Source organism: Crocodylus siamensis, chromosome 9, assembly GCF_052110815.1.
Source record: "Crocodylus siamensis isolate JL-2025a chromosome 9, ASM5211081v1, whole genome shotgun sequence".
NCBI classification, from domain to species: domain Eukaryota; kingdom Metazoa; phylum Chordata; order Crocodylia; family Crocodylidae; genus Crocodylus; species Crocodylus siamensis.
Window position 1 is genome coordinate 59,440,255 of NC_143403.1, and position 11,102 is coordinate 59,451,356.

Below are 11,102 nucleotides of genomic sequence, written 5' to 3' on the forward strand. Positions count from 1 at the left end.
TCTTTATAATGTTTCAAAATTGACATTGCTGTGTCATCCTTCAAATGGCAAAATTTTAGCATAAATTTTGGCAGTTAAATGCTAATATTCCCAAATTCCATGGAAAGATTTTTCTTGGCTGCTTGCCACTTAAAGTAAGTAAAATGAGGAAAGACCCCGGGCAGAGCACTGAATGCAGAACGGAAGCAATTTAGCATAATATATACAATACTTTTTTTTGAGGAGAATAGTCATTGCTTGAGTTGCAGTTAATTCATATTGCTGAAACTGCTGAACTAATAATTTTGGTTACTGTACTACTGTATATGAAAGGGGATGTTCTTGTTGCATCCATGTCATCTTCATTTAATGAAAAAGGAGCTGCTTTACCCAGTGTTTTAAGGATTTTGCAAGATGCATATTTGGCAAAATAAAGCCCAGAGCATCTTCTCCCATACACATACCTGGATAGGAAAACTTGGTGAGGATTTTCTTGGAGAGTTTCCACAAAATCTTGCACAGTGATATAATGAGCCATGGTCTGCCTCCATCTGCTTACCTTCTGCAGGAGGCCTGTGCCTGGTTCTGAGATTTTCTTCTTGAGAGAAACATTTCAGTTGTAATGAATCATAGCAGCAGTTTATTGGTGAGGAGGCACAAGTTAATACTAACATAGTAAGACTTGTACTTCTTTATTTAGGTGATATATATCAGAAGCCCTATGTCTCTGGCAGCGCAGATGTTGATTCATTTGAGCTGACAGGTTCTGAAGATTACTTGGTGCTGGCCTGCGATGGATTCTTTGATACTGTTAAACTGTGTGATGTGGTGGACCTGGTCCTAGATCACTTAATGAAAAACAAAGGAGATGGTCTCAAGACAGCAGAAAGACTGGTGGCTGCAGCAAAGGAAAATGGATCCAGTGACAATATCACTGTTATAGTGGTATTTCTAAGGGACCCCCAAGACATCTTGGCAGACTTTCTCAGAGACCCTAAAAGCCTTGTGATTAGTGAAGGTGCACAGGATTCACCCTTTAACTTTTTCAGTTCTGAGACAAACAACCAGAGTGATAGTCAAACAACAAGATCTGCTTAATCCAGGACTTTCAAATATTGTTCCACTAAAGAATTTATTTCCCCTGAAGAAGTATGAATGAGCAAAATGTCAGGAATAAGGTGACAAAAATTCAAAACACAAGAATGTCAGAGTCCTCTCTCTGGTCCCCTCTTTAAACTGGTCCTCCCTGCTCAGATGCAGTAAAATAGACTTGAAGTTTTGTGCAGCTGCTTCTCCCCTTGAAACAGCAGTTTAAAGTTTTTGCCAGGGTTCTCAGTTCATATCCCTCTGTCCTGGAGGTGGTGGGGAACATGCATATAAGCTAATGGAGGAGAATAATTTAACGTAGTGCTTTAAAAAAAACTTACAGATACTTAATTGTTTTGTTACTAACAGGACTGGTGGGAGAACTGCCTCCATTGCAAAGAAGCTGTTATTGCTTATGCGCTGTATGAATAGGTCCAGTGTTGTAGGGAATTGGGTGTCCAGGAGTAGATACTGTTACTGTCTGTAATATGCTGTTAGCTTCATCACTTCGTACCAAAGATGATACTGTCGAATGTGACCTCATTCCTTAAAGAAAGATAATAAATTTGTGTGTGCTCATGTGGGTGGGAAATAAAACTGGATGCTTCAGGAGAAGAAGAGGGCAAATTAAGAAAGACCCAAACTGAAAAAGATTGCGATCCAGCTACCTTTTTGGGATGTTCTGGACAATGAATCTTAATCCAATATTTACTTGCACTGCTATAGGGAAAAAATAACCTTATCCTAAAGCTGGATTATTTCCCCCAACCACGCACTCTTTATTGGTTACTTGCTAACCTGAAAAAGGAACAACATTTATTGATGGTGTTTGAAAAAGGTCCAGAGAGAATGTGTATGTTCTCTGCCAGTAAAGTAGGCTCTGTTGCTGCCACATTTTTTTTTCATGGTGTGCTATAAACAAAATTACGTATTTTATTCTTATTCTAAAGTTTATGGATTTTTTTTTTGTGAATTTGCTGATCTTCATATTTGGGCAAACTGTTTTTGTAGTAGTGTGACTGTATTTTATTGTGGGTTTTATTTAAAATAGGATTTAAAAATATATGATTGTTTATTGTCAGTGGTTTAAAAAAACTGGCTACCCTCAAGTGCCTTAAGTGTTTCATCCAAGGATGGAAATGGCTGTCTTTCTATCTTACTGTAATGAGCCTGTTATAATATTTTTAAAAGCGTGATTTTTTTGTTTGTTTGTTTTAATTGTATGCTATTACTATGTTTAATGCACTTAGAGCTCTTTCATATTTCTGTGTGATTGAGCAGGAACTGTTTTTCAGGAATGCTTTTTTTTTTTCTTCCATGCAGTGTTGCCAGATCTTGTGGTTTGTTTGGTTTTTTGGGGTTTTTTATCATATGTCTCAATATTTGCCATTTTCTTAAATGCTCCAACTGATGTCATCAGCCTATTTTTTGATGATGATCTCATCTTGCATTTTAACTTTTTAAAAAATGAAAATTATAGAAAAAACTTGAAAATCCAAACCCAAAATGTTCCAACAGCAGGATATAAGTGCCCCATTCAATTAAAAAAAATACTTTGTAGTTTTTTATACAAGACTTTTTGGAGCTTGAGGTGTGGTTTTTAACATGCTAAAGTTTAACTATGTAGTATTAACAAGACTTTTGGGATGCAGCAATTTTCTCAGGAGGTATGAGTTGAGCTACTAATAGAAAGGCCCTTAATGCATATAAAATTGCACATATGGTCTCATGGATACTAGGCTTTTGATGGTCATGATCAGTGCTTCTGAAATGTCCAGTCAAACCCCATCCTAGTTTGCTGGCATTAGCAACATGACTCTGAGCAGGATCTGAAAGCTCTATTACAAAATATTAGGCAGCTTCTGTACTGAACAGAAGTAATGCCCCCAGTGGTAGGATTGCATGCAAACTCTCTAAAAGCCAAGCACTTGATACCTGTCTTGCCATTATAACATTTTGCCCAATAATTTTGCAAAAATGAAATAAATCCACCTAAAACTTCTGGTCAAATCTAGCCAGATCCAAAGTAAATAAGATATGACGTATTTCAGGTATGGAAGAAAAAATGAAATGCCAATTAAAATGTGGTCCCAATTTGGAAAGTCATCAGAAAGAAAATGGCTGAGGGCTCAGACTCTGTATTCTAAAAATCATATCCTTGGGGAGTATAGCTAATTCTGTATTGCTTAGGATGATTTATTATGGTTTTTGAGTTTTGGGGGTTTATGGAGACTTCTTGTGTGAAATCCGGGCCTCATTTGCATTAATGAGGTCAGAATGTCACCTTCTAACCTTTGCAGAGGCCTCTTAAAGGCTTCTGAAAGGTCTTCAGCTTCTACAGATTTAAGTAGAACCAGCAAGGCTAAAAAAACAGGCAGATGTAATATTCAGATCAGTGTGTTAACTAACCCCTACCAGTATGTTTCAGCTTAAGGGTAGGAAACGTTTCCTTCACCCTCTCACTTGAAGTAATGGAAAGGGTATGAAATTTTCAGATTAATTCTTTTAGCTTGTTAATTTGTCTGACCACTATTTTTTCCCAGCCATTGTTTACAAAGTGTAGGTTCTCTTGTTGATTTTTAGCTAACAGAATTGTTTCTGAGTCCAGGTGAATTTTCATTTTAGATCTGTAGATCTTGATTTATAGAAAGAATCATGTATGTTCTAAGACTAGAATTGTGCACCGTATTGTAAACTTTGACTTAATAGTTTTTGTTGCAAAGGAAATGTTAACTTCAAAGCTTTTAACTCAAATTAACACTTTTCTTTGCAACTAGAGCATTTTCTTAATGTGTAGCAGGTCCTTGCCCCCCCCACCCCCCCCGGGTGGCTGTGACACCCCCTGATGGCCAAGCTACCCCTCAGTTTCTTGGGCACCCTCCTTTTTTTTGTCTTTCCTGCTGCGCCTTTATGAATATTCTGGTTCTTTTGGGAGGCTCCCCCAGGGCCCTGTAGTGAGCTTCAGTCTACTCCTCCTTTTCTCTCTGGCTTATGCCTGGCTGGCACCAGTCCTGCCCGTAGGTGCTAAACTGTGCCTCTCAGGTGTTACTCTTCACAAGCCTCTACAGTCCTCAGCCCTCTTGGCTTCAGTCCACTGGTTGCTGTCACTGTTCCTCTGGTCTGACTTCTGAGTCTCAGCCTCTCTCCCTCTCAGGTACAGGCCCTGGGCCCTCACACCCCTGGGCCCCTCTTGCTTTGGTCTAGGCCCTTGACCCACCTCTGATGGGACTCAGAACTTGGAATGCCCCTCTTGCATCCCTGCATGCCTATCCAGTCCTCCAGTTTAAACTGCAATACAAATGCAATCAGACTGTTCCTAACAAAGAAAGCCAAAGCCCACTCTGGGCCCTCATACCACTGCTGAAGCCATTTCTCCACTTGCTGGTTCTCTTGGCCCCTGGGAGTTCCCGGCCTGGCTTGCAACTTGTGCTCCTTGACAGCTTAGCAAGAGCTCTTCCATCTGTGGGTTCAAGGCAGCACCAGTCCCTCTGCTTCTGGAACACAACCTTTTTTTCCCAAGCTGCTTCTGTTCTGGTCAGGTGCCCCCATGACCAGCTGCAGATGTGCTCCTAGGTCTAATGAGGAGTTTACTGGTGTTCTCCTGCCTGCCATGGTTGTTATTCTCCTTTCTTCTTGGAGCCCTGTCCTATTGACCTATTGTTCTACAGCTAGCTACCTGGGAGTTGACTGCTACCCTCCAGCTCCTCAGCCATCTATTCTTCTGCAGCTAGCCCCAGTTCATCTGCTGGCTTCTGCCTGTGGGCCTTAGCTGTTGCAGTCTCTCCTGGTGCGGTAACGGGAGCCTCTGGCTCAAAAGGTTACATTATTTTGCAGCTGAGAAATTTACCATTCTTTTCTTAAGACTGCACACTGTCTAAAAATAACAGCCAAGAAACATCAACTAGCTTATTCATCTTATTAGGGTATAAACTCTGCTGATATTAGTTCTACTCATCATTTTATTGGAAATGTATCTAGCAAAAGTATTTATTTCCATAACTGAAACTGCTTGCTGTTTACTTCCGTCATAACTGTTAACTGTCACTTTATATATTTTTTAAAGTGAAACTGAGAATGTCAGGATAGCTTAAAGCTTAGTTTAAGAAAATATACACAAGTGAATAGTATTTGTGTACATACCCTGCAAATGAAAATGCTACAGAATTTCCAGTCTGACTCAATAGATGCCTGCAGCATCCAAGGATCTTGCTATAGAGTTTAGTTCAGTTTTTGCAGAGTCTGTGCAGGGCCTTGATTTAAAGAAATAAACAAAATAAAGACCTATTCCTCAGTGTGCCATGAGAATATTTAACATCAGACATTCCAGATGCAGGTAGCAGAATTTAAAGGACCATATTCAACATCTTTCTCATGCTTTTAATCTGAAACTTTTTACCTCCTGGTATAACAATCCAAGATTACTGTAGCTATCCCAAGATGAAAGGGGGAAATGCATTTGTCCGTCTTCTCAAGTGCAAGACCAAACCAATGGACAACAGTTTGTATATAGTTCAGCTTCCCTATTTGTGGAAAAAAATGGCAAATTTTTCACACAGCAATGGGAAAATGGGATGAAGAGTATTAGAATAGAAACAAGAAAGTTTGGTGCAGCAGCTAAGATTTCATGTCTGAAAATTAGTTAAATGAAAAGTAGTTTAAAATGGATGGTGTCCCTTCTACCAAGTAGCTTAAGAAAACCAAGTATCAAAGTGCAGCAGTCTGAGTTTTTTTTTAAATTTATGTGAGAGAAGTTGATTTCTAAATGCAGCTCTCACTGCTCCACTGTAGTAGTAAGCAACCATCAATCCTTCTGGATCATGGATGATGTGTAAGGTCCCTTCCAGCCCTGAATAACTATCTCACTATGGTGCATGTGTGAGAGGTCACCAGGATCCTTGACATGTATGCCTAGGGAAAAACCTGAAGGAGCAGAGGTGGCTAGGACCTTCCAATCCCTGTTTAGGCCATGGAGACAGAATCTAAAGGTCAGACCAAGTCTGGACACTTGGTGCCTTGGCTGTTATATGTGCGCTAGAGAATTGAACCCCAGTCTCCTGCGCAGCAAACAAGGAGTCTACCACTGAACCACAACAGCAGCATGTACTCAAAAAAGCCTCATTCTCTGATTTGAAAAGCTGCTCTGGTCATGTTTAGGTGCAAGACAAAATCTCCTTTGTGCATAAGCACTTGAGTTTTATTTCCCTCCCCCAACCCTTTTCTTCAAACAAAGAAATAAAAAAGTCAAATGTTGTAGGTCTGACCTAAACCGACAGAAGACCAGAAATTCATAACTTGTTGTTGTAAACAAGCAGAGTTGTTCAAGGTGAAAAACGTTCCTGTCGCAGCCTGTTCGTTTCCATGTGACATGCAGCTTTTTGTAGAACCATTGCGGGAGAGGAGAGAAAAGCGGAACAATTTTTAGAACAGTGGGGGAGGGGGAATTAAGTAAAATCCACCTTCCAACAGTGACAGAAGAATGCGTGTGAGCGCAAGAAATGTGTTTAAGTATTATTAGTGCCTATTTTAAAAGGGAAGTGGGCTGGAAAATGGAGCTACAAATGTCAGTTCCTAATTGAGAACTATCAGAAACTGGAAGGAATAAAAAAAAATGCTTTTTAAAGATGACAGTGAGAGTGGTAACCTTGTCTTCCAATGGTTGAAGGGAGGAAAAGGAAGAAGGTACTGAATGGGGTCAAAGTAAAAGCATCCTAAATTTCTGGGCCATTCTGCATTTTCTTGAATGTTAATACTGACAAATGGATTTTGTTTCACATACTATGTACAAAGTAGCAGTAAGAGGGAGCAGTTGATACACCCAGATTATTAGTTATGGTGCAGTTGCTACTGTAGGTGAATGCCATAAAGTGTGTTAATGAACTGATACTGCTGGTAAGCCCTCATAGGATGAGTAATTGGGCACAGAGTCGTTCCAGCAGAGTTGGCAATTGAATAGTGTTAATCACGGTGATGGCTTTAATAGCATTTAATAGACACTTATCTGTATTCAGAGTCAGATGAGTTATTGCTTTTTAAGAGCCTTCCCAGAGCTGTTAACATTATGTGGTAAAGAGCTACTAACATTATCAGAAGAAAGTTTTTGCCTGTTTGTAAAGTACTTGCTGTCTGAGTTATGCATACAGAGCTGTTTTCTCTGTTAGAAACTTTTTCATTTGATAGTGTATAAAATTGCTGAAGCTGCACCGAGTTACTGGTATTTTCCCTGTGTAGGTATTTGTAGATAATACCCTTTCAGATTTGGAAACCAATCTGAAGATGACGAAGAGGTCTTGCGGGGGGGGAGGGGCAGGTCTTTTCCTTTCTTGTTAAGAGAATTGTCTCCAAAAGTTATCTGCTGTAACATAATATCATGGTATGGAAGAAGCTGGGAACCACTCTTCTTCATTTCCATACAGGTGGCAGTTGCGAATGTTTCTATTTAACTATCTGCTGCAAAACACAGAGTCTGTTTCTTACCAGGAAAGTGATACTCTGTGTAAAGCACAATTTTTACACAGACAAGGCAAGGTTAGTCCTGTGCTTCCTAAAAAAAAGAATGGGGAGGAAGCTGGGGTCCTATCTTGCGTAGGTCCTCCTTTAAAAATCCAACCCTGACAGGATCCTTGCTTTGCCTTTAACTGTGATGTGACTAAGAAATTCCATATTTTAATTGGTTTTCCCCTTGTGTTCAATATGTCATTTTAAAGTTCCTAATTTGGCATGGTCCAAAAAAAACCTTAAAAATCATCATTCCTACCCAAGTCACTCTACAGAACCAGTTTTATACATGGATTTTCTAAGCTGTTTATATTGTTGCTGGTGCATAGGAAAGTAAACAGAAGACAGCTGTGTTGGCAGCATAGGAAACTTACTGAGAGGTAACGTTTGTCAAACAGAGGTGGATAAAATAAATAGAAATGTTTTCAAGCTTCTTGGAGTACAACAATGGAATGCAAAAAAAATCAGAGTTAGAGTTGACAAAGCACTGTCAGAACATATTTTAATTAAGGAAACCACTGTTTTTAAGCTAATGCATTTTGGTTGCTTTGTAATGTCTGTTTATGTTATTAACAAGCTCCTACACTCAGGGGTTCATGTCTTGTTGCTGATGTGTACTTTTCAGTATGAAGGGAGGAGACAAATATTTAACTTTCCAAGGAGCTCTGTGTATTTGTGTGTGTGTGTGTGTGTGTGTGTGTGTGTGTGTACACACTTGTTTATATATGATTTATTCTTTGCTTTCATAGCTAATGAGCCAGTCAGTTTGCATGAAGTCTCAGTGAGATCTTAATTTTATAAGTGGTGATCTGTTATTGATAAAATTGATGCCTTTGCTCAACATTGTGATTTTGGTATATACTGCCATGCATAACAACCTAGATTTATCTCCAGCTTGAGTGGATTGCTCTCCAAAGCTCATCAGGGTATGTTTGGCTCCTAAAGATACATAGGGATGATGTGATCTTCCCTGACTTTCAAGATTAGTATTATCCATTCCTTGGTTAGAAGGAAAGTATCTTCAGGGGTGAGAGAAGCTATCGCTAAAAGATGGGAGGAATTCAAAGGGATGCTGAAAGACATTTTCCCTCCCCACCTCTGACCTCTCCCAACCCTGCCTTTTTTAGGCATCAGGTTTCTGTAGTTGTCTCTGTTTCCATATTGTCCCTCTTCAGCTCTTAGTGCCAGCCTATTCATGTTTTCATTACTGGCACAAAAGAGCACATACCTCTTCTCTTTACTTCTTAGTCCTAAAAATTGAAGTCCATCCTTTTCCTTCCCCACCCCTTCTCCCATGCATATCCTCAACTAGAAAATCAAAATGGTCTTTCTCTGGAAACAGCTTTGAAATTTGTGAGAAACGCTGAGTAGGAGCTGTTCCAAAGTTGAGTCAGTGCAGTTCCCTCTCATAATTTTGGTCAGTCTACTCCCAAACTGCTGGCAGAGTTCAGAACTGTGGTCTGATCCTGTTTATAGGAGCCTAGGAATGCCACACAAAGGATACCAGATGGACCATTGGTCTATATCTGGTATTGGACAGTACCAGATGCTTGAGAGGAAGCTTTTAATATAGGAAATAACCTGCTAACAGGTGATGTTTCATCCTAATTCCAGCAGCTGGAGTGTCTTGTTCTTGAAACATGAAGAGCGATGTTGTTTTTATCTTTTATCTGCTGCACATTTTGATATCACTCAGCCTCTTGGAGAATCCATTTTGGTTTTGACCATTCACACTGGTTTAGAGAGAGCTTTTGTATAGTTCTACCCCCAATGGTAGGATGGCTAAAAAGACAATCTAGTTGCCCTAACAACATTAAGCTGCTGATCAAACTTCCCATGCAATCTATTTCCTGGTGTAAACAGAACTACAGTACTACAAGTATCTAACAGTAATGTTAAGAATTTTTTGTGACTGCTCAAGTTTGATTAAAATGCATATCCTTATCAGTATTAAAGTAGTTTGAAGAGTACACAGCTGTTGATGTATTTTGCAACTGCCTCTTGCCATCTTATTGGCTAATGAACCTTGGATGAAAACAAAAAGGGCCAGTGATTTGATATAAGGGAGCCATTAACAGAGTGTCTTAAACATAATCCTTATTTATTTTGAATATTAACCTGCACTTGAAAACCTGAGTGGGGAAACTTCTATACAGTGGCTTTTTTGTTTGTTGGTTTTTAAGGCTGTGGCTCAGCTAGTTATCCTGTATCTCAAGACTTTTTTTTCCAATTTAAGCTAACTGATTATTTGTGCATGAGCCACAAACCTGTTGTTATTAATCATTACCATCTATGCATATTGTATGTTCACTTATGTGGACTGTTCTAACTGTGCTTGTGTGTGTTGGCATTATCTTGTATTTAAATGTATTGCATGAGGTTTACTTGGGTTTTTTGTATTGCCACTTTTGTATTCACACAGTGCCTCATGTATCCATTTACATATTGCAAGGAATTGTTTCAAAGCAGTAATTGGAAATAGGAGTGGGGACAAGAGATCTTACTGTAGCCTATATTGTTTTGAAGTATTAATAAACTACAGTGATTCACATATTTTCTTTTTTTAGTCTTCATTTTAATTCTAGAAGTGGCTTAAAAATGTGAGCCATGTGACTGACTTCCAAGATTGTGCATTCAGGCTGGTGAATGTGACCTAGTCTTGGTTTGTTTGCAGTAATCCATGTCCTGGAAGAGATGAGACTGGGGACAATAGAAGGAAAAAAACCATGCGCTACAGAGTCTGTTTTTTTAATTACTGTTTTGCAAATGAAGAAATACCATTGCTAACGCTTGCATAGAACTGGCCTTCAGCAGGGTAATAGACAATACCTGGACTTCAGAGAACAGTATTTAGACATCACCTTTTACAAAGAACATGATTAAGCTTAAAAAAAAAAAAAAAAAATCCAATGCTTTAATCTGGTGGGTTTTTTGTTATGCTATCAAGCAGTGAGTCAAACTCTGTCCTCAGACATGTGTTCTTCTATTACTAGCCTGGTATGTGTGTTCTTGGTTTCCCTGTAGTCAGAAGCTAGCAATGTATACTGCTCCCAGGAATGAGGTTGGCCTACTAACCCAATTAGCTAATATTCTGCAATGCTAGAGAAATCGGTAGCTATTTAAAAATTACTGTTGCTTAATACTCTGATGCACTCCTTCCCTGGAGAGCCATTCAAACTCAGCAGTGCAAAACACAAGGTCAAACAAGTTCTTGGAATAAGCTGGGGTCCAATCTTTTTAGCAGTTGTGCCACAAATTAGCCCTGAATCCTCCCTGAATGCCACTCCAATTCCTATCCCTCATCTGATCTGCTGCTCTGCTTTCTGCTTCCTGCCCTGCCCCATCTGCCACTGTTGCCTATCCTCTCCCTGATATGCCATGTGCCACAGGCTGCCTGTGCCGCTTGTGTTCCATGTTGCAGGTTAGCCACCCCTGCTTTAGAAGGCAACGGAAGCTAGTAGGGGCATAGCTATTTCAGATTTGATTCTGACTAATGAGGAGGAACTGGTTGAAAATAAGATGATTTGGATGAAAGTAATAAC

The 11,102-nt window shown here is 39.5% G+C and overlaps 1 protein-coding gene across 2 annotated transcripts in view; it reads left to right on the forward strand.

Annotated features, from left to right (window-relative positions):
• The window catches only part of PPM1F (protein phosphatase, Mg2+/Mn2+ dependent 1F), a 41,641-nt gene extending 31,530 nt beyond the window's left edge, over nucleotides 1–10,111 (forward strand). For both annotated transcript variants that reach the window (XM_090062446.1, XM_090062447.1), the window contains exon 7: nucleotides 680–10,111. In XM_090062446.1, coding sequence (XP_089918572.1) covers nucleotides 680–1,077 — 398 coding nt within the window. In that variant the 3' untranslated portion in view covers nucleotides 1,078–10,111. The remainder of the gene's footprint in view (nucleotides 1–679) is intronic.
• The last annotated feature ends 991 nt before the right edge of the window (nucleotides 10,112–11,102 follow it).